Source organism: Trachurus japonicus, chromosome 16 (genome assembly GCF_045865225.1).
Source record: "Trachurus japonicus isolate A0001 chromosome 16, Traja_1.0".
Taxonomy (NCBI): Eukaryota; Metazoa; Chordata; class Actinopteri; order Carangiformes; family Carangidae; genus Trachurus; species Trachurus japonicus.
Window position 1 is genome coordinate 23,593,869 of NC_140922.1, and position 22,818 is coordinate 23,616,686.

Sequence of the window (22,818 nt, forward strand, 5' to 3'; positions counted from 1 at the left end):
AACATTACTGTTAGTTTGATCCTCTTCAGCCGTGATGTGATTTGTTGTGACTGACGATGGTGGGCGGGATCTTTCTAGCATGGAGGCGGGGTAGGAAGCCTGGACATACTGAACAGTCCCAATAACAGTTCTCCCTGCTAACACTATGTCGTGATCTGTTGGATTTTGCACACTTACAGTGATAGAGGGTCTTCTTGTGCCTCTGGTTACCTCTACAAGCATGTCACACAGTTCAAGTCCCTCTGTCCAGCGCGGATTCACATCAGGCTCGAAGATTAGTGTTGCATCCTCCTGTGGGGAGTCCATGTGGACGTGACACTCAACTTGGACTGACAGGTGTTTGGGTATATTGACTCTCTCCCTTTTTGTCTTAACAATATACTCATTTGCTTGCCTGACACTGACTTGCTCAACAACAGCGGTTACTTGTCTTACAAAAGTGTCTGTGTGGCCTGGGAATGCTGCCCTCACTGTTTTGCTTAGCTGTTCCCTGTGAGTAGTATCTAATTGTTTCATTTCACTGTCAATAATGATTTTAATTACATTTGAGCCGATGATTGGTTGAGCAAGGTTACCACCCTTCATTACAAGTGTGGGAACAATGACTTCTGTCTTAGCTGCAGCACCGGAAGCTAACCTGAAAGTTATCTCCACCCAACCTGTATATGGCATGCTCTCCCCATTTGCTGCCTTTATGTCTAGGGCCGGTGTCACATCCAAAATGTCAGAAATGTCTCTTAGTCTTGTGTCTGGTAAGTTCACTTCTTTCCATAACTCGTCAATTATTGTCACTTGGGAACCTGAGTCCCACAAAGCTTGAACCCTTTGACCTTGGATGAAGCAGTTAACCATGTGTTTCTCTCCTACCAACGGGGCTCTCTTAGCTTGTTTTTCTCTTTTTGAGGTGGCGTTTGCAGTCATGCATGAGAGAGGTTTACAATGTCTTTTGTGTTCAGCCCAATTATCAACCTGACATGGCCTAGAACAATAAAGTACATTTTTACAGGATGTGCACTGTTTCAGAATTACCCCTTCTCCTTTCTGTCCACAGTGTGCGCAGTGCTGGGACCTTGCTGTGTGATGGGTCACTCCCTGTCCCGTGCGAATGACCTTCCTCCGTTTAAAGGCTCACCTCCAAATTGTCTCTGTCCTCTTGCTCGACATCCAGCAAGGAAATGCTCGCTGCTGCCACACCTGTAACAGTGTGTGCAATAATCTTCAGCTCCGCTCTGTTGACAGCCAAAACATCTCCTCGCTCGTCCACGATTGGGTGGAGGGAAACTGCGTTGTGGAGCAAATCTTTGCTGGTACTGGGCGGTTCCACCTCGATGTCTAGGGCCTGCATTGAACCAGTAGCTCTGTGGCAAATCCTGCATCTGCTGACCTGGGAATTGCAGTCCTGATGTGCCATCTGCTCCCCCTGCTGGTGGTTGTGGTCTGGGCGCGCGCTGGGGCTGTAGCATGGACTCTCTGATTTGAGACACTTCAACTTTCAGTTCTTTCAGCACAGCTATCTCAGATTTAATCTCCTCCAGCTGGGAGAGAACGACAGGGGAAACTTTAGGATTTTGGTGAGTAGCTGGTTTTTCATTCTTTACAACAGGAACATCACTTGACTGTGCTGAGTGTACAGTGACTGGCTTCTGTTGCCCTGCCATTTTCTTTTTCATCTGTCTCTCTGTCTCATAGGCACATGCAGTGTTCATTCTCTCAAGCAACAGTTCATCGGAGATGTCAGCTTGCTCCAAGTAAGGCTGAAGATCCCGCTTAATGTTGTCGTTCTGGAGTCCAGTTAACACAGTGTGAAGAAACATTCTTTGCACTAGCCCAGGATCATACTGGAGACCTGACTCAGATTCCTGCGAGGCAAACAAGATCTTTTGTCTCAGGTCAAGAGTGCGAATGAGGAAGTTCTGGGGGGTTTCTTTTAATCCTTGCACCTCAGAAGTCAGCTGTGTGTAGAGATCAGTTGCACTTTTCTCTTGATAATGTGAACGGAGGATTCGTCTCAATGTTGGTAAGGTTAAGTTCACTTTGCCCTCCAAATAGCTGCGAAGCTGCATGCCAGGCGCTATGGCTCTAATCACTGCATCCACAATCTCTAGTTCTGGAAACCCCTTACTCAGACCATGTTCAATCTGGCGAGCTAAACTTGAAAAAGTCAATTTATCTTTTTGGCCAGGCTCACCAATTTGTCCAGCAATTTTAAAGTCTTTGTGCCAGTGATGAGGGGGAGAATTGTGGGCTGTGTTCTGTGTTACCTGTCTGTTGTAACCGTTGTTTTTGGTGTCTCTTTTTTCCTTGTTGTCTCTCCCGTTCTGTTTGCTGGCTAGCTGGAGCTGCAAAACTTCAATTTCCTTTAATAATTTTTCCTCCTCTTCATCTTTCTTTTTCTGCTGCTCCTCCGCTTGTTTTGCTGCACTAGCATTACACACAGCCTGTAACTCGGTGACTTTGTCTTGCAGATGGAGTAATTCAGCCATACCTTGATCCTCAAGGTCCTCTAGCTCTTCTCTCTGGATGTAGCATGAGATTAGCGTGATGAGAGCCGTCCGTCCTTTGCTGCTAACATGCTCGAGCTCCGCTCCGGCTTGGATTAGGTAGTCACACAGCTCCAATAAACTTTCTTTCGGCAGCAAACACAGTTCTCTTATAACTCCGAGTTGTAGTTTCTCTATCTCTGTCGACGCCATTCTTCTAGCAAAGTGTGGGTGCTATCGGCTAGTGGTACCGATTTATCTTCTTAGCAGTAGCTCTCCTGGTATGTAGCAATACCTCAGATAACTTGCAGCCGAAGACGGTCGGGGTCCCACGGCGGCCGGCTCCTCACATGCTCCGATAGTCGCGGTCGTTTCTTTGTTGTTGTTTTCTTTTTAAAAAGGATGTGTGACGGCTGGAGACACCTCTCATAGATGTTTAACCACGCTGCACACAATCCCAGCGGTGCCTCCAAATGTTACGCCCCGTTGCCGGGGAAAAGATAAAGTAAAAAGGTGGAAAAACTACACGAGCACGACACGTTAGCAGCCAGTGTGTATTCTCATCAGTCAGCCATACTGCTTCTTCGACAACACGGAAAACAGGCATCAACAATCGATCACTGTGCAGCACATTCGCCACAGACTTGATAAAGAAAATAAAACAATTTAATTTCCAAAAATATAACTTATGCAAGTGAATTTTGATAAAAGGTAAGTAAAATGTTGTAAACAAAATGTGATATAAAATAAACTATTTTTATCTGTAAGTGCTGTTACTGTCTCTGTTGTCGTCTTCCATACCTGCCAGGCAAAAGCAGTTGAACACCGAATAGCTGATCGATTTTCATTTTAACCTTTTTAACTCAAGACACATGAAAACAATGAATTCTTCTTCTTCTTTAACTCACTCTTTGTAATGAATTGCTATTTTAACATACGAAAATCATGAACTATCTTATTAATCAAGTCTTTCCATGAATTACTATTATTTTCATTGCTTATATCCTGTTTTAAACAACATTTTATCATTCAATATTATAACCATGACACAGTCTTTTTAAACACATTTTGCCATGAACTATTATTATTCTTCTCAGCCATTAGCTCTTGTTTTAAACTTAGTTTTTTTATCACGTTCACTATTATAACCATGACATAGGCCTACGGTATATAAATGTATTTATCATATATGAATCTTCTGAGTACTTAATGATGCTGTACAAAGTGACCTTCGTCTACTTTCCATGATGCAAGTGGCATCTCTGTTCTATATAGTGTTAACTCTAGACCCACTTCCAGGAAGCCTTTAGCTCTGTAAGTAATTGTATATTTCCTTGTTTAAACAAATAACTGCGTAAATGATCTTGCACAAAAGAAAAAAGAAAAAAGCCCATGACTCAATGGGCCCCAAACAATATATGGCCCCTGTGACAATAATGTCCCTCACTGGTTGGCACAGTTGGGGATAGACCCACTGGAGCTTGGAAAGTGTGTGTTTTTACTGCGCTATACATAAGCAACACAGGTCTACTGGGGGTTTCCTACCACAGGCACCATTTGTATTCATCACCCCCAGCTCATATACGTTCATGTTCAGGGGTGATTTTTCTCAAAAACGATGTTTATCAAGTGTGTTTTGGATCTTTGAAAATATGACATCATTATGAGTCAAACCTTTGGTTTCCCGACAATATTGTATATTCAGTACTCAATGGGCTTATCTATATCAAATACGACACACTCCATCCTCATTATCCCTTGTTAAAAAATTTGACTCACTCTGACCTGTTCAAACTTATCAGTGTTGGTAAATTTAATACTGATTCACTGTAACAAAATGCGTCATACATCTAACTTCACATGTAATTTCACACGTAAACTTTGCTGGAATATTTAATACACTTAGCTGAGTTCAAAGTGAACAACCATGACATTAGATCACAGGATAAGTTAGCCTTAAATGTTCCTCATACTGGTCCAACTCTGAACTTGGTGCATCTACTTTTTGTCCTGTTACACACACAATGAACTGCAAAACAGCCTGACGATAGAGACAAGAATTCGTCGAGAGACTCTGATCTATCTGTACCTAAAGCAGAAGTAAGCGATCCGGTCATTTTGGCTAACTTCTTGTCAGCAGATGGAGTTAGCAGTCCCCGCCCTCGTCCCTACGTCACCGCATTCACGTGCATCCCTTGGCTGCACACACAGAGAGGACCGCCCCTTCATGCCGTTCTCTCTCCTCATTGGATAAAGGTTGTAGGATACAAGGAAAGTTTTCTCCTCTGCTTACAGCAAAACAGAGTGACTGACAGACCCGTGTTTCAGACCAAACACTCTATATAAGTGATTGCTGTCGGAAGATATAACTATTTAAGACTTATATTAACACAAATATTCCACTTACTTCTGCTTTAAAACCAGCTCTAAACATATCTGAATGTGGAGAGGTGAGAAGGTCAAAGTCAGGAGTGGGAGCTCATGGCTGTCAATCAGTACATGAACTTGCTCCTGGTCAACTACTGCCCTAATTTCATTGCAGTACTGCAAATAGCCACTGGAAAAATTAGTAGCAAGATGGGGGTGTGTGCCCTGCTCTCTCAACACGCTGCATGTTGGAAGTCAAGCTCCTGATTCCTGTTGGGCAAAATGGAAAAGGGGAAGGGAGGGAGTGGACATTGATTATTTTTTGCCTCTTACACCAGCGCTAGCTTGATCTCCAGAGGATTCAGTAGCTTTAACACTTACTGTGAGCCCACATTGAGTTGGCACCACCCATGGTTACTGGTGGTAACAGTGTATTTTTGATAAACAGGCACATGTACCACTGACATACACTGTGTTAACATTGAATGATTGTATGGACTAGCAATGGAGCAAATGTTCTGTTGGTACAACGGGGATATGGGATTAGGAGAGTGAAAATAAACAGCATGTCTTATGTCAATCACACAACACATTGACTCCATCAAACTGTAAACATGTTGAATGGCTGCTGCTGAAAAGATCCAATAAATATTAGTTATCAAAAAAATGGGATTTGATGTCATGAGAATATTAACAGTTGACTGAAAATGTCTATTGACTGATGTGTCTGTGTGTGACAACTATTAGCTATTACATGCCATGCATCTCAGTTTAATGTAAATACAAAATTTAATTTGTCACACTTCTAGACTTGAACTCAATAAGAATTTGTGAATACATAAATCGTAAGCACAACAATTATATGAGTGTGCACACTAACAGAGGTAACAGCATTAAGAGATGATCCAGAAACGAGTGAGAGCTACAAAAAAAATCCCTGTTTTCAGTCTTGTGACCACACATTTTTTTTCAAACTATAAAGGAACATTTTTATCAGAAATAATTCAAAGTTTTTCTGTGACGATAGAAAAGCCTTTTATTTCCCCAACTTTCCGCTTTTCCAGGTACTGTGGAGGAGTTCCTGATAGGAATGGCAACCAGTGCCTGACTCATGTGGTCAGATGAGTAACATGAGTCCAGATTCTGGTTGGATATTCCCCTTAAATCTCCTTTCAAAGGAGCTACTGTACATCTTAGACCCCCCAAGCCCCTGTTCTGCATTGCACAGCACTGCCTGCTGGTCAAAGTGCGGAACTGCAACGCGTGAATCAATGAAATGACTGAAATTCCATAACATCCAAGAACGCACGTGCACTTGAGCACTTCTCATACAGATGCCTGTGTCTGGGCTCTCACTCTGCTCGCAGCTGTTCTGACAGTGATTCTCCTCGGATGGTTTTCTCTGATCATATGCAGTAAGGCAACAATACTGTTTACACAAAGCTCAGCACCGAGAGTTTGAGGCAGCTATGCCAGTTTTCACACTGCCGACTGGGACAATTGAAGACACAAACCTGTTGGTTTAAATGCCTCTCAGGAACATGCTGTAATTTTGCTCTGTTCCCAGGTTTGAATCTGGGGCATGGGCAGCCTATCTTAAGTCTCTCTCTCTCTCTCTCTCTCTCTCTCTCTCTCTCTCTCTCTCTCTCTCGCTACCTAAGGAGTTTGAATGACTTTGGATGACTGAGTCCCCCCTCCTCCTCCTCCTCCTCCTCCTCCTCCTCCTCCTCTTCCTCCTCTCTCTCTCTCTCTCTCTCACTCTCTCTCTCTCTCTCTCTCTCTTCTCCGTCCCTCCTCCTTATACCCCCCAATACCTTCCCCTCTTATTAAAACAACACGCCAATCTGTTGTAGCCCGGTAAAAGGGGTTTGGGAGCCGCAGCAGCCATAAAAGAGGCTCCACACACATACACACAGTCGTCTGGAAGGAATTAGACAGCTGAAACAGCGACAGAGACTTTTGGCCACTTCTCTTTGCGCTGTGTGACCTGGATGCTCGGGGAAACTCTAGAAACAATTTACCTACATGCCCCTACACAGAGCAGAATATTACAAATGATCATATTTGATCATTAGAATCACTGCTGGATTTTTTTTTCTTCTGAATATGAGTTTCGCTGCTAAAGGTGATGGCTTCTTTTTGTAACTTTTTGAAACTTTTAAATATGAATGAAACTGTCAGAAGTTGATGGAGAATAATATTTATCATTTTTACATAGTCTACTTTTTATTTATACTTTTTTATATGAATGACGCCAAGGTTGACTGACATGATGTTTGTGTGTGAATACCTCAGATGTATATGGTGCATAGTGAATGACCGCACTCAGACTGTCCAAAAGTAGAGAGAGAAAAAAAGCAGAGGTGATTTTTGAACGATCGGTTGAGAGGATCCTGCACGACTCCTAGTCTTGTTATTTAAATATATATTATCGAGGATCATTTTTGGGAGGATTCATGAGACTCGCTGCTCCACAAGTGTCCCTTGATACCTTGTCAAAACTTTTCGTCCCCGTGGAGCGGTGCCAGAGCCGCCGGAGTTGACCGCATCCTTACTCAAGGACGAACCAGAGGACAGCAGCTGCTTCAAGGTAGGCGGTCAGTGATCGTTTTGTCCTGTGACCCTGGAAGTGCCTTGGAAGCTAATTAAATGCATTGATGTATCTCTGATGATGTCCAATAAGTTCAATAAAGGGAGAGATGCTTTGAGTTGGGGGCATGTCAACTGTCACTATAGAGTTTATCTCTCCACTATGCGTAAAGTCATGCGTAAAGCGCGGATGGCACCTCTGATAGGTCGTACAGTACATCTTTTTTTCCCCTACAGAGATGTCGGAGGTTTTTTAATATTTCGTGACATTAAATGTGCGACTCAATAGTGCCAGCTGTGAGAAACATTTGTCCACATGACGACTCTAATCATATAAAACTTCACACAGTCTTGGCGCAGACAGCTATTGCCTGAGAATAAACTAAGCTGATGACGTCCCTAGGCGTACGTCATTCTTTTAGATGTGTGAGCCAATGGGATGGGTGTAAATGTACACGCTCAGCCTGCCTCCTGGTAGGAGCGCGTAATTTGATGTCTAATGTGAAGGTCGCACATGTGGATGATGAAAAGGCTTCACAGTCACTTCAGAACTGATTCGTCCTGCTTCAGACTTATTTTTGGTCAATAGATCAAAAGTGGAACTGAAAGCATTTGACAGGTGTCACCTAGACACACCGCACCTACTGTACAACATAATAAAACAACCTTGCTATTTGCATCTGGCACACATTATACTCTAAACACGAATGATGAACATTTTTCACTCCCATGCACACTCTCTTCCTCCATCTGTCTGTTGTATGACCTCTTAGTTTACAGATACCCTCTGCTGGCTCATTTAAACCCACACACCCAGATTCCTGACATTTATCTATGATGCACAGTAGAATTTCTTTGGCACACATGGAAGGTAATCTATTCAATATGTATTTTAATACTCTCTGGTTTAACCTTTGTCATGTCCAGTTGAATGAAGTGATGAAGCATCTTCTCCACTATCAGTGATTTATTACAGTACCTCTGGGGGGATGTTTACAGTAGCTGTCACACTAATTGGTCTTTTAGTTTTTAATGAATATGTACATTTCAAATGACTGATGAAGACCACGCTTTTTGGCACAGTCAAAACATGTGTGGACCTTCTGCTTGTGTATACACAGACTAATACCAACAAACTGTCTGTGCTTAATCTCAGCCCTCGAGGGAGTTCCTGTGTGTCGGGCTGAGTGTACAGTAGTGCAGTAAGAAAGGCAATGCATCTCTACCTAACACAGAAAGGTAACTCTGACTGTAGTTTTGTGTAGCTGTTGACAGAAAACCAGTTGAAAAGTGACTTTCGTTGCACTCCTTATTTCATGACACAGGCTTAGTTTACTGCAGACTCATCACTGCGACAGGATGTTCCTCCACACAGCGCACAGAGCAGTTTGAGACTTAACAGAGGAAGGCATTCCATGACTGGTCTCCATTAGCGCTCACAACAAGTCTCACGTGCCGTTACTGCTCACAGCAAGGGTCCCTCGGTGCACTGGGCCTCAGGGCTGGTGGGTTATAACTACTGAAGTTAGAGGAGAGTTCAGAATCTGCGCAGCCCCTCCCAAACACACAACACCACCACCTACCTCATCTAATGCCACAGAGGGTTTTTTTTTTTTTTTTCACGTTCTCTTGGTAAAGTAGCCGCGAGCGAAGCAGGTCTGCAGCCAGCCAGTAAAAGTGAAAATTTGGATTCCCACTACCTCATACTGAGTCAGAGTCTCGCAGGGAAGAGTGATGCCAGGGCTAATGCACAGGTCCAGGAGTTACAGTATACTGTAAAGCAGCCCAGGAGCTGCATAAAGTAAACTGTGTTTGAATAGCAGACTTAGTTGGCTCCCTGACTTATTCATTTTTATTGATGCTCATACTATTACTTTACAGACTGAATCATGTCTTATCTTCCTCCCATTAAACCTTCAAATGTCTTATCATCTATCCATTCCGACTGATGGTGAGTCTCTGTTATCTGTTAGCCATAATTAGCCCTGATAATACAGAGAGCTATGAATAGAACTGGAGGAAGACAGTTATTTTAGCGCACTGCTGATAGAAGTCTGTTGATAGAAAGGGAACGTGTTGGGTTAATGGGTCGCAGAGAGACTGAATGAAAATCAAAACAATCAGGCAAGAGAATCAAAAATACAAATGTATTTTTTCTCTCCATGACTCAGAAAAGCTGAAATATCTCATTTGGTGTGACTGTGTGGTGCATTGGTTCGAAAAGCAGACACATACTGGAGCAGAGGAATGCTGGAGAGGGATTCGCTCTCAACTGAGCTGCAGCTGTATTTTGGCTGAAAGTGTTGGAGCCTGCCACGGTGGCGTAACTCCAGTGCCTCAGCTGGCAGTGAGCTGGGCCAAGTCCACCACTGTGCCTCTTTGGTACCTGCCCATCCCTAACTCAATAACATTTTCCCCTCCAACCTACATTCTCTCTCTGTCTTCTCCCTGAACACCGTCATCCTCCGCCTCTTGTCCAAGTTTCTCTTTCTGCTTCACTTCCGTTTACTCATTCAGAAAAAAAAAACTGGGATGAGTCAAAGGGATAAGACAAGTCAAAACACCACTCAGCCTAGTTTACCTCTGGTGTTTTCATTAAACCATGACCTGCACCATCATCCTCCACCTTTTCTTTGGAAAGGCATAAAACTAAAATGATGCAACAACCAACACAATGAGGGTATTGCGGTAAAACTCTGCTGGGATGTTCATCTCACCTGATTGTAATAGCATGCAGAAGCGGAAATGAAGACGACAGCTGTGGGTGGAGAGGAAAAGTAGAGGGGCGGAGGTAAAAGTCAACTCCCTTTTAGTGTTGTACCTTTGCCACTTGTGGCCTTTCCCACCTGATTCCAATCATGACCAGGAGCTGTGCAGTGTGTAGTGCAGTGGGTGGTGCTACTGTCTGCTTCTAATAACGACAACGCTCCCACAACAACAGCACACTGCGACCACATGGGGGGTTTATGAGAGGGAGGAGGAAGAGGAGGAGAAAGAGAAGAAGTGGCGAAAGTTAGTCACTTCCTGGTGGTGCCTTTGAAGATGCTCATGACCTCTTAGCTCCTTAAGGGTAAAGTTTCATTCATACAGCACAGCATCCATTTACACTACAGAATTGCATTGACACTTACTCTTTTTTTTTTTTTTTAACTTTATCGGAGCAGGTTTGACTATTTCTCAAATATTTAAATCACGAGCGACTTTGGCTTGATGCTAAAAAGCAGCAGGAAAGGAAGCAGGAAATAAGGAGCTTGGCCTTGATCGTGTCCAGTGTTGTGTGTCTCGCCCAAGATAGAGGCCAAGTCTCGAGTTTTTCCCAGCCACTCCCTCTCCTCCGCCTCATCATCTGCTTAGGAACATCTGAGCCTTTCCTGCATCTACAGCCGTCATGAGGGCTATCTCCACATTTTAAAGCTTTTTTTTTTCAGATGTTGGCTTTTTCCAGCCCTGCCCAACTCACACACACACACACACACACATACCGCATGCGTTGCTTGCTCAGATTCCCGGCCGTATCTCTCTCCATTTTTGCAGGTGTACGTTTTCTCTTGGCAGGACATCATTTGTTTGAGATTTCAAAGGTGTGTGACCTCAGCACATCTGGTTTTCTAATACTGCCTTCATGATAAGATAAACTATTTCCACATTGGATCAACACTAACAGGCTTATAGGAGGTTGTAAATATCACCATTATGTCTTAATCTGCTTGTATCCATTGTGGATTGACAGAGTTAATGATGCTGTTGTAAATCTGACCCCAGTTTGTTAAATTATAGCGCATTCTGAGTCATGTGCTGTGTTCATGCTAGAGGAATCCCAGCCACTGGTGTGAGATGACTCGCTCTTCAGAGCAATATTAAAGTTTGATTTGTGAATGGCCCTCATCTGGCCAGAGCCGCTGATTTGTGGCTGTTACAGTTTCCAGCGCAGTGACTGCTGAGACCCTGTAACATAAAAGATGTAAGCTTTTATGTTATCTCTGAAAACTGTCCTCTTTGGCTCTGCCTCAGATTTACACTGCTGGTGCTCAGCAATAAGTAATTACACAAGTGCTAAGTCACATAGACACACACATAACACACACAGAGGCCTTAGAACTGGGAGGGATTACATTGCTCTCGTATGAGTGGGATTCCACTGTCTTCTCACAGACACACACTGTGTATTTTTTCTTAGCTTTCATATTGCACAAACACACATACACACACATGTTAAGTACAGTAGTAAACAGAGAGATTTAAAGACATTCACATTGACACAGACAGCATGCATTTGTATGTTTAACTGTAAACAGTGGACATCATTTGTTTGGCCCACATACTGTTGTTCATTATGGAAGGTATGTGCAGTTCTATTTAAATCTAATAGGGTTATAAGATCATAACTCACACAGATTATATGTGATTCTTGACTCCAGTGATGTCACGCTCCACATTTATGTGGCAAGTTGGCAACAATGGGAAATATAGCCATTGTTACTTTGAGTTAAGTTGCTCAGTAGTGTTTGGGAACACATCTATTCGTCTGTTATTCTGTTAAATCTCAGCAGAGCAGAGACTGTAATATGATACAAAGAGCCAAATGTACATTTATTGAGAGGACGTTGTTATGTTAGTGATCATGTAGTGATATTCATTCATTCACTCATTCATTCACTCATTCATTTAATTCCATCTCAATTAATTTCCCTGCTAACCCTCCATCTATCCTATCCTCATAAGTCTTAACATGATTGTAATATTATCTCTGCAATTGAGCCGGAGGGAGTTTTACTCTAGAGATTGTTAATAACGTCAGACTGAGGCCACTAAAGCATCCAGCCCAGGGTCACCATTGGGTTGAACACACATAGACACTCTCTCTCTCTCGCACACACACACACACACACACACACACACACACACACACACACACACACACACACACACACACACACACATATAAAATAAAGAACAGGAGATATTGATGGGGTTCCATCACTCACATGTGCCAAGATACAAAAACAAACACATAGCTGGGGTGAAATCATCCACATGCGTAGATGACACCTTCAGTTCACACGGATACATGTCATATACCAACACACATACACTCCTCCACAGTGACATCATCCACATGTGTCGATGACACCTCCGACTGATTAGGGGGGTTTATCTCTCGGGGGCTGGGGCCAAGTTTGGATGACCATCATGACTGTTTTTTTGTCTCCAGTTAATCTTTCTGAGCTAATTGTTAGCCTGACCTTTTGCGTCAGATGGATCACACGCCCAAAGTGTTGTATGAGATGCTGTGAAGCGCATGCAGAGCATCCTAAAACAAATTCACTAAACTGACTCCATTTGGATCAGGATTTATGCCAGTGGAACATGACCTGAATTGAATTTCACAGTTTGGTTTTGTACTTTAACCACAAACGTCTTACCAGAACAAGCATTTCATGTCATAAATAAACAGGCAGTCAAAAAGCAACAAACATTGTGTGGCCTATGTATGTTATTCATGTGTTTATTGTGGTTTCCAGTTCTCTTTCATAATCTGAAAACTTGAACTGGAAACTCTACTGTAAATTCCCAGCGGCTGTGAATGGGTCAGTCTGAGTTAGGCCAAAGATACTGATAGGCTGTTGAGGTGGTAGACTATCCTTCTCCTGTCTTAAAACTAAAGATTTCAACACTCACAAACATCAGGTACATGCAGTAGCTCATCTACACTCATTGAGGTCATTCAGAGTTGATGTAGGGAGACGGGGTGAAAGAGTTTGTTCTACACAAACTTATATAGTTGTAAAACCTTATACACACACACACATACACAACCATACAGCTACAAGCACAAACTAGAGGTCTGAAGTTTTTGTACATACACACGCACACCTCGCTCTCTCTCTGTCTCTCTCTCGCTCTCTCTCCCTCTGCACTAAGTAATAGGTTTTTGCATTTGTGTGCATTTATGTGGTGGTGTGAGTGTGTGCGTGTGTGTGTATCAGGGGTCTTGTAAATGAGCGGCTGACGTTAAGAGCCTATCCACGTGCCAGAGGAGGCCTGCTGCAGTTGTGGCCTTCTCATCCAATGATCAAATGAACAAGGCATTATGTCTGAGCCAAGGGGCGTGTGTGTTTGTCTGTGTCTGTGTGCCTGTGTGCCTGTGTGCCTCTCTCTCTCTCTCTCTCTCTGTGTATATACTTCTCTCTGCTTCTTCACTGTCTCTTGTTTTGTTTTTCCACTGCATTTCTTCTAGATATCTGTCTTTCTACTCTTTTACTTCCACCCACTGTCATTACCTTTTTTCTCCCTCTGCAGCTCTGCCCCTCTCTTGTACTGCTCTACTGCCTTAACTTTTCCTTCGCTCTGTATCTTCCTCTCTCCCTTCATCCAGCTGTCTTGTAGGTGTGGTGTGAAGAACTCCTGCCAAATCACAAATGCTGCTGGTCTTTGTGTGCTCTTCTTTTTGCTATAGCGCTTGCTTAACTTGCTAAAATGTAAGTTTGCATGTGATAATATATGGTGCATTAGGCTCAGTGAATAGACACCAAATGGCATCAGTGCAGTTTCAGAGTTAAAAAATCTCTCTTCACCCTTCCATATCTCCTCTATGTTAGGGCCTAAAAGCCTGTTCTTCAAGAATCCATCCAATGGGATACCCTACTTCTCTTCACTGTGCATCTCTATCTTTCAATCTGTTCAATTACAAAAATCTTTATTGTACTTTCTTTGGGAGTCGCAGTGGGGAGTCAGCACACGTGCAGCATTAGAAAATCTAAGAAGCTCTTGTCTTCTTCTTCCCACGGAGATATAAACAGATGACATCACAGGGTGGTCCGCTCTCCGTTGAGCCGAGCTGAGCCACGCTGAGTGGGTCTCCACTGGTCTGCCAAACAGATGGCGGTAGCAACCTAATGAGGGCTGGAAACAAACATTTCAGGCCGGAGGATTTTATGAAGCGGGGTCTTCGTTCATAAAAGATTGTCGCTCACAGTTTAGACGCACAACCAGTGGATCTTGTTCATCTGTCCCCGCTGAAAACACAGTATGCTCCTTTATGGTCTAAATGGGAGTTCCTTACACAGAGTAGCCTACTTGCTTGCAAATGTTATAAACTTTGTTTTTACAATACTGCAAGAAAAAATGTTAAATTGTTTCTCCCAAACATTTAGAGCTTGTAGTTTGCATGTTTGGCAAGGGGCAGCCAGCTTGTTGGTAATTAGGTCAAGAAATCTTGTAATGTGCGCCCACCCACACTAAAGCAGAGCTGGAACAATTGGCTACTCACAACTGTCTGACATTTAGACAGGGCTTTTGGGGAGGGGCAGAGGGGAGGGGAGGAGAAAAGGGAGGGAGTAATAAAAGGAGGAGAAACTTTACAGCTTTCTCTACCTGAGTTGCCTAGTGTTGTAATAAAACTTGTGTGTGCTATAATACATGAACAAAAATATTTTCCTTATTTTATATCTCAGAAAACCTTTATGTCTTACAATGTTGTTGATTAAGCTGGTATGCTATGAGTGTAACTGCCATATAATTATTTTTGATTTCTTCCTCCATACATAATTTTTTTTTTACTCAGAATCACAGCATGAGAGTGGAGGATGTTATGCTGTGTCATGCTATGTCATGCTATGAAGTATTTTCCGTCTGCTGATTGCAATGCATAGCATCAGGCTTACAATACAGGAGGACAATCATGAACATGTCTACAAGAATGACAGAATTTAACCCTTTTCTTTTGTCCCTAGATGAGGTATCAAAGAGTCCTCACCTACCTGCGGATATTTGGGACCACCATGTTCGGCGTGTCCCTCCTGGTAGGCATCTCCACAGCCTACATCATGGGCTACCAGTTCTTCACGACAGCCCACAACCACCTATCCTTTGGCCTGTATGGAGCTATCTTGGTTGTCCACCTCATCATCCAGAGCCTCTTTGCGCTCCTAGAACATAGAAACATGCGGCGGTCATTAGAGACGCCGATCAAACTGAATAAATCCTTGGCGCTGTGCATTGCTGCGTACCAGGAGGATGAACACTACCTGAGGAAGTGCCTGGTGTCGGTGAAGAGGCTGACATACCCGGGGATCAAAGTGATCATGGTGATCGATGGGAACTCAGATGATGACTTGTACATGATGGAGATTTTTAAAGAGGTGATGGGATGGGACAAGTCGGCCACCTACGTGTGGCGGAGCAACTTTCACCACAGAGGGCCTGAGGAGACGGACGAGAGCTACGCAGAGAGCCTGCAGCAAGTCTCCAGGCTGGTGCTGAGCAACAAGTGTGTGTGCATCATGCAGAAGTGGGGAGGGAAGAGAGAGGTCATGTATACAGCCTTCAAAGCACTGGGGAGGAGTGTGGACTATGTACAGGTAAGAATGGATAAGAGATGTATACTAATACCAGGTTTTTAAATTAGGAAAGATTAGGAAAGGGATGTATGGATGGAGAAATGACCGAAGTTAATGAATGGAGGACCAAGGAACGTCAATGCTGTAAACTAGACAATATTATATAGTAACTGGCTAAACATGTGGTGCATTTGTGTAACTGTACAAACACCGTTAAGACAAAAACAGTTGATATCAAACGAATAGTGAAAGGAAGGTGAGAATGCAAAAAAAGACTGAGAGACACAAACTAGGTTAACATAAAGAGAGATATAAAGGGAAGAGAAGTGGAGATGGAGACAGTGGTGGCTGGAGAAGGAAAGGTGGGCTCTGCCAAACCAAATATGGGATCCACAAAGAGTCTTTTGTGTTGCTGTTATATGCACAGTGGCTGTGTGCATCATGTAGCATGAAGAAGGGCAGCAGTAGCTGATGTCTAAGCGTAATAACAGATCTGTTTCTCAGAGCTGAGAGTTACATCATGTACAAGAGTGGTATTCAGGAGTCAGTGCCCAAAAAACTGTCAGAGAGAGGTTACATTTGGTGCACATTTGTCTGCTGGAGCTCATTTACCTTAAAGTCGCAGTCAATTACAACACAATTAACTTTCTCTGGACCTGTGATGCCATGAGCGGAAAACAGTTAGACAACAATAATGTCTGTGTTTGTTAATGACACTTAAATAATGTCCCTTGGAAAGGCCAGTTCCCAAGAGTGTTTCGCTGGTGAACACTGTCAATGCTAACATTGTGTGGTAGTGTGGGCTAAAATATAAAACAGGCGCAAACATTAATAGCATCACCAGGCGTGGTAACACAAACTGAGGAAATATGTTTTTATCATGATTGGTAGTTTAGTTCTGAATGGAAAGCATAGTTATTTTTCAAAGCAAAACTGCACAGCTTTTGAAAGAATAAACAACATCATACCTGTAAAGAAAAAGAGAACGTAAAGTTCAACATAGCTCAATCCACTGCACTCAGGAGTTTAGTTGCAGTGGCTTACATTAGCCAAATCTAATGTTATTATTGTTGAACTGGGTCAGTTCACTGACTTGATTCTTCTCTGCCCGTTCTACTATTACACAACTTTTTAGCATTTAGCATGATCACTTGTAGCTACAGCAATCCCTGCTCACCAAAAACACAAAGCCTAGCCTCAAACTGTGTCTAGAAAGTAAAAGCAGTTTAAAAAGGGTGGAGTGGTCACATGGGATAGTCTGACCCGACTCATTTCCCTGAAATCTACTCATTAGTATTGAATTGTGACAATGACTGCATTTTCCTACGCTATTGTTTTTCTTTGTATCAGTAAATTATCATGTTAAACTGCACCAAGAATGAGAAACTGTTTTCATTAGAAGGGGTTTACTGCAGGACCATTTGGCTGTGATTGGTCCAATAAATTAACAGGTCCTTATAATAACGTAATAAACCTCCAGTGGTGAAAAAGAAGAAACACACAAATGAGGCACAAACTGAAAGCATGTTTCTCCCTTTAATACCTTCATATTTAATTAGGATAATGTATGTCACTGTTGTGTTTAGTAGGTTTACCATTGAGTGTTTCTCTTATAAAGTGCATTGGACTGTTCTCTGTGGCCTTTACACAAAGTGATAGAAAATAGAGCTCCTATAAATCAACTAAATAGAAGATTTTCTCATTTAAAAATTCCTTTGGCATTAGACTTTGAGTGTATTTCCTTATTGCTCAAAGACTTTAACAAATACACACTGTATAGATCAATCGATCTAGCCAAACGGGTCATCTTGACCCATTTGTTTTACAATATTCAGCTGGTGAAGTTATAAAAAAAAACTTCTAAACAAGAACTTCATCACCATGACCGCTTAAGCATGATTTTAATCACTGTGCATTACTACATGGGGACTTTTGAGGATAAAACCTCTTTGATATGATGCTATGTAACAACACCTGCAGCTGGCTACAGCTTGCCAGAAACCTTGTGTTTAACAGCTACGCTTCTATAATCATGCCAGTACACTTCCACATGTAGGGAAAGGAGGGACAGTATGTACCTTTTCATTAACACTCTGCCCCTAACAGATGTGTCTTGTTAATAGGGAATGGGCTCAGCAATTGTTTTTGCCACCTCTCTGTGATAGGGAGAAAAATTACCATTTATAGAAGAAAAAGGAGAAAGCTGAAAAAGAGCATCAGGAAGATAAAGGGTGATTGTTTAAAGCTGCTTCTCTGATCTTTGTTGGAGGGGATTAATTACTGAATTTATTCATTTCGTTCAGGTACATTTAAATTGGAAGCATTATCTTTTACTTGTTTCACACAGACAGGCCAAAGGAGTGGAGCACTGCATTTATTTTGTGTTAATCTGTTTGGCATTCATTTGTGAGTATGAATAGACCATGTGTCCGCCACAAGGTAGAATAGAAAATATAACTTGTGACAAGTTATTATTTGTTTATTTTATACCCTGGGACAGTGGCACATTAATCAACATTTGAGTTTCCCATCAATGTAAATGTGCCAGAGTTACTGTAGCTTAGTAGCAAATTTCCATCCATAGTCCCTGAGCAGTCTGTTACAAATTAATGATCTGAAGTGTACTGTATACTAAGCTGCATGCATTTAAATGACTGCAACAGATGACCTCTGACCCTAAAACACTCTTTATTTTGTGTGCTTTATTCAGGTGTGTGACTCTGACACCATGCTAGACCCAGCATCGTCGGTGGAGATGGTAAAGGTTCTAGAAGAAGACCCGATGGTGGGAGGTGTTGGAGGAGATGTGCAGGTTAGTTACGAAACAATATGTTCTTAATCCTATCAAGTGATGCCTTTCACAGTTTTGTATCAGTATGTTAAACTTCTGACCTTTTTTGTGTATCAATTCTTGCCCAGATCCTGAACAAATATGAGTCATGGATCTCCTTCCTGAGCAGTGTACGGTACTGGATGGCCTTCAACATTGAGCGGGCTTGTCAGTCCTACTTTGGCTGTGTGCAGTGCATCAGTGGGCCTCTGGGAATGTACCGAAACTCCCTCCTGCACGAGTTCATTGAGGACTGGTACAATCAAACCTTCATGGGATCCCACTGCAGTTTTGGGGATGACCGTCATCTCACAAACAGAGTTCTTAGCCTTGGGTATGCCACCAAATATACGGCACGATCAAAGTGCCTCACTGAGACGCCCATTACGTACTTGCGGTGGCTCAATCAACAGACTCGATGGAGTAAGTCGTATTTCAGAGAATGGTTATATAACTCCATGTGGTTCCACAAGCACCATCTATGGATGACTTATGAGGCTGTGATCACGGGGTTCTTCCCATTTTTCCTCATTGCCACCGCGATCCAACTGTTCTACCAAGGAAGGCTGTGGAATATTCTGCTATTTCTACTCATCGTGCAGGCAGTGGCACTGATCAAGTCGTCTTTTGCCAGTTGCCTCAGAGGTAACATCGTCATGGTGTTCATGTCCTTTTATTCTGTACTGTACATGTCGAGCCTGTTGCCAGCCAAAATGTTTGCAATAGCAACAATCAACAAATCCGGATGGGGGACCTCTGGGAGGAAAACAATAGTGGTGAACTTCATTGGTCTGATTCCTATATCAGTTTGGTTCACCATCCTCTTCTTTGGGATTATCTACACAGTAGTCCTACAGACGAGAAAACCTTTTCCTGAATCAGAGAAAATAGTTCTGATCGTAGGAGCAGTCGTCTATGCCAGTTACTGGGTCATACTCTTGACGTTGTATACAGTGCTCATCAATAAGTGTGGGAAGAGGAAGAAGGAACCACACTATGACATGGTGCTGGACGTATGACTTACAGTCATTGTTTACCACTGAACTCTCCTTTTAGGTTGTTTTCACTCACACAATGTTATTGTTATGCAAATGTTCCTCAGACGCAGATCGGCTCTGGAGGCAAAATCTTTTGAGTTCAACCAAAATGGGCAAAGAACCAGAGTTTATTCAGACTTGAATGGCACAAAGACAAATGGCAGCAGCTGCTTTCTTTCATTCATGACCATAGCGGACATGATCTCAGAACACCAGCATGCTAGCTCTCCTAAAATACTTTAAGCCTAATATATTTATCTGAAGATCAGCTAGCGTAGCCTAACTAGCTAACCCACATAACTGACAAGATTACATGCATTGCAGTGGCAGCAAGAGCGCAACATGCTTTGTAATATTAGCTACCTCTTACCCTTGTCATTTTCACTGGGCTTCAGTCTCATTTGACATCCAACCAAAGAAACTGTGGATTTCTGGCTCCACCCATTGGGGTTTAACTTGACCTATATGAATATTTTTCCTCCAGAGCATCATTGTGTCTCCAAGTAAGGTTTGAAAACCCCAACTAGACACCAGTATGCCCCTCACAAATGGAAGACAAAAGACTGCAAATATATTTCTGCACAACACTGAAATTTACATTTTTAACTGTAAAAGGTGTTGAGGAAGGCAGTGGGCATCATTATATAATGATTGGAGTTGTAATCTGCATGTATCAGGATAGTCTGTATGGATCTCATCTATAGATGAGGTTTACCACTTCACCATTATAAACACACACAAAAAAAAATGGACGTGAAAGAGTTCCGCTGAAAATTGTTGGCAGAGCTACAGGATCAATACGCATGAGTGAAAATCTTCAGAAAGGGCCTTAAAATGAAGAGCTGCTCTCTTTCTTTTGTTGCATTAATGTCATATGGGATAGATACAAACTTCCTCATAGACTTCACACATTGTAAATGTATTTATGATGCATCTGTTTCAACAAAAAGAACAGAAAACCATTTAAGTCGGTACACAATTGCTCCATGTGTTAAGTTATTCGCTCCCATGGGTGATTACAGTGTTTGATTCACTGTTTCAAATGAATCAAAATGCATCACTCCGGCACATGTATCCTGAATGTGAAAAGGTGCAAGACTTTATAAATAGGTTAGACATTTATCTGAATATATACTGTAACTAAATGTGTGGATACTTCATGTCCTGGACAGTTGATATTCCCATATGACGTAAATGCAGTATTTTTCTCGACGTTTACAAAGTGAAAAATCTCAAACTGATCACGGATTGGTAGATCTAATCTCCACCAGATCAGGTGACCAACGAACATGTGACCAGAAGAGACGATGTATCATTGCTGCTGTGACTGTTATATTTTTTACAGAACCAACAACTTTTCTTTTCTTTCTTTTTTTTTTTAAATATGAATGACATTGTGTATTTTGCAAAAATGGTTTTTAACACTATTATTGTTCTTTCTACGAAGTTGAATGATAACCACCAAGTAGACACGGAGGACACGTTCCAATCCAAAGATTTTGAGATCTTTGTTGCCTTCCACATGCCCTTGCTCTCTTCCTTCCTTCACATACTGTATTGACTGCACTTCCTCCTTGCATTGAGTTGAACAACCAGCAATGGAAGAAGTAAATGTGAGAAGAAAACTCAAATGGATCTGATGTGGGAAAAGTACTACCTGATAACAGGAATGTGAATAAGGGCACTTGATGGAATGAAACAAGTCCCGTGTTTGCTGTTGACCAGGAGCAGACATGAGTTTAATCCTTATGCACTTTTATGTCTTTCTTGTCATCCAGTGTGATGCTTGCCGTAATCAAGATGAAATACCTCAGTGGTTCTCTTTGCATTGCATCAAGGCGTCAGGATGCCGTCCAAAGACTGATGCATTCTGAAGGTCTCAAGTAATTTATGATCTATTAGTGATATTAATATAAAGGTGTCCTTTTTTATATTCAGTTTCTTATTAAGTCAAAGCTGGATCTCTCTGCCTTGTTGGCCCTTTGCTGTAGCCGTTTACTTATTTTGTTACCTTGTACTTCAATGCGTTTTTATACATATAGACATTTTTATTCTATTTTTGCTTAGCTGCCAAAGATTCTTTATTTTCATTTATGTTTTTATAAAAAAAAAAAGGAAAAACATATTTGTTATACAATGACTTGTATATCTGACCAAACAATGTGAAATTATGAGCTGGGGGTTTTGTCTGCAATAACAACAATGAAAATGCAATTTGTAGGGATAAGTTATTGATTTCAAGAGGTATGATGAACCTGTGTTTTTGTACTTTGTACATAGAAAACCAGCATATTTATGTAAAAACATTCTGTGGTTTATAGGAGTCTGTACATGTTCTCTGGTATACATGTAATGCCCCTAAGGTTCCATATGTTTACGCTGCAAAAACAATAAATACATTCAGAAATTATTTTGAGATGTACCACATGAGAACGTAATTGCTAATACTTTTTTTTTAAATGTTAGATATTTTTGAAGTGTTGAACCTATATGGAGTCATGTCTCCCAGGTTGAGTTTATACAACATATAACAAAGCCAAAGCTTCTTCCAAAAACATATCTAGAACATTTGCACAAAATCTACAGATTATGCACATTTTAAATTTGTGAGGTGCCTTATCAATCAATAACAACAGAGAAATTGGCAACATTTTGAAACAGTTTTAAAGAGAGGTTCTGTTTGAGGTTTTAATTAATGAGACCAATAACTGAACCATGAGGTTGTTTTCATGCCAAACTCGTCATGGGCAGTGTTATCATCAAGCACTTTTGTGTTGTGCCAAATAAAAATAATTATTGTTTTAAATTGCTGTTGTTGGGACTTTTCATTTTGCTTTTCATTACTTTGATTGTAGTGCAGAAGCGGCTCATTTGAAAGTCAAAACACTAATGGGTTCTTGTTTCGGGATCAATGCTTCATCTTTAACTAACCATGTGGACTGGAAAGAAGCCATTGCTAGCTTAGCATTAATGGGCTCTCTCTTTTCAAAGACCAGAACACTTTTAATGCGCTCCACTTTCTATTCAGTCATTTGTCATGTTTATTTTGCAACTCTTACCAGTTGGAACAGATGACGAGGAACATATGAATACATCTGCCACCGGTGAATTCCATGCAAGTAAATAAGAATAAAATATATTTCATCATGAGACCATATTTCAACATGGTCTCCCTG

The 22,818-nt window shown here is 41.8% G+C and overlaps 1 protein-coding gene across 1 annotated transcript; it reads left to right on the forward strand.

The window, feature by feature from the left end:
- Positions 1-6,698: 6,698 nt before the first annotated feature.
- has2 (hyaluronan synthase 2) lies at positions 6,699-22,448 on the forward strand. The gene is made up of 4 exons (XM_085802678.1): positions 6,699-7,437; positions 15,170-15,796; positions 18,486-18,587; positions 18,695-22,448. Exons 2-4 carry the CDS (start codon positions 15,170-15,172, stop codon positions 19,622-19,624), a joined length of 1,659 nt encoding a protein of 552 aa, XP_085658804.1. The 5' UTR covers positions 6,699-7,437; the 3' UTR covers positions 19,625-22,448.
- The last annotated feature ends 370 nt before the right edge of the window (positions 22,449-22,818 follow it).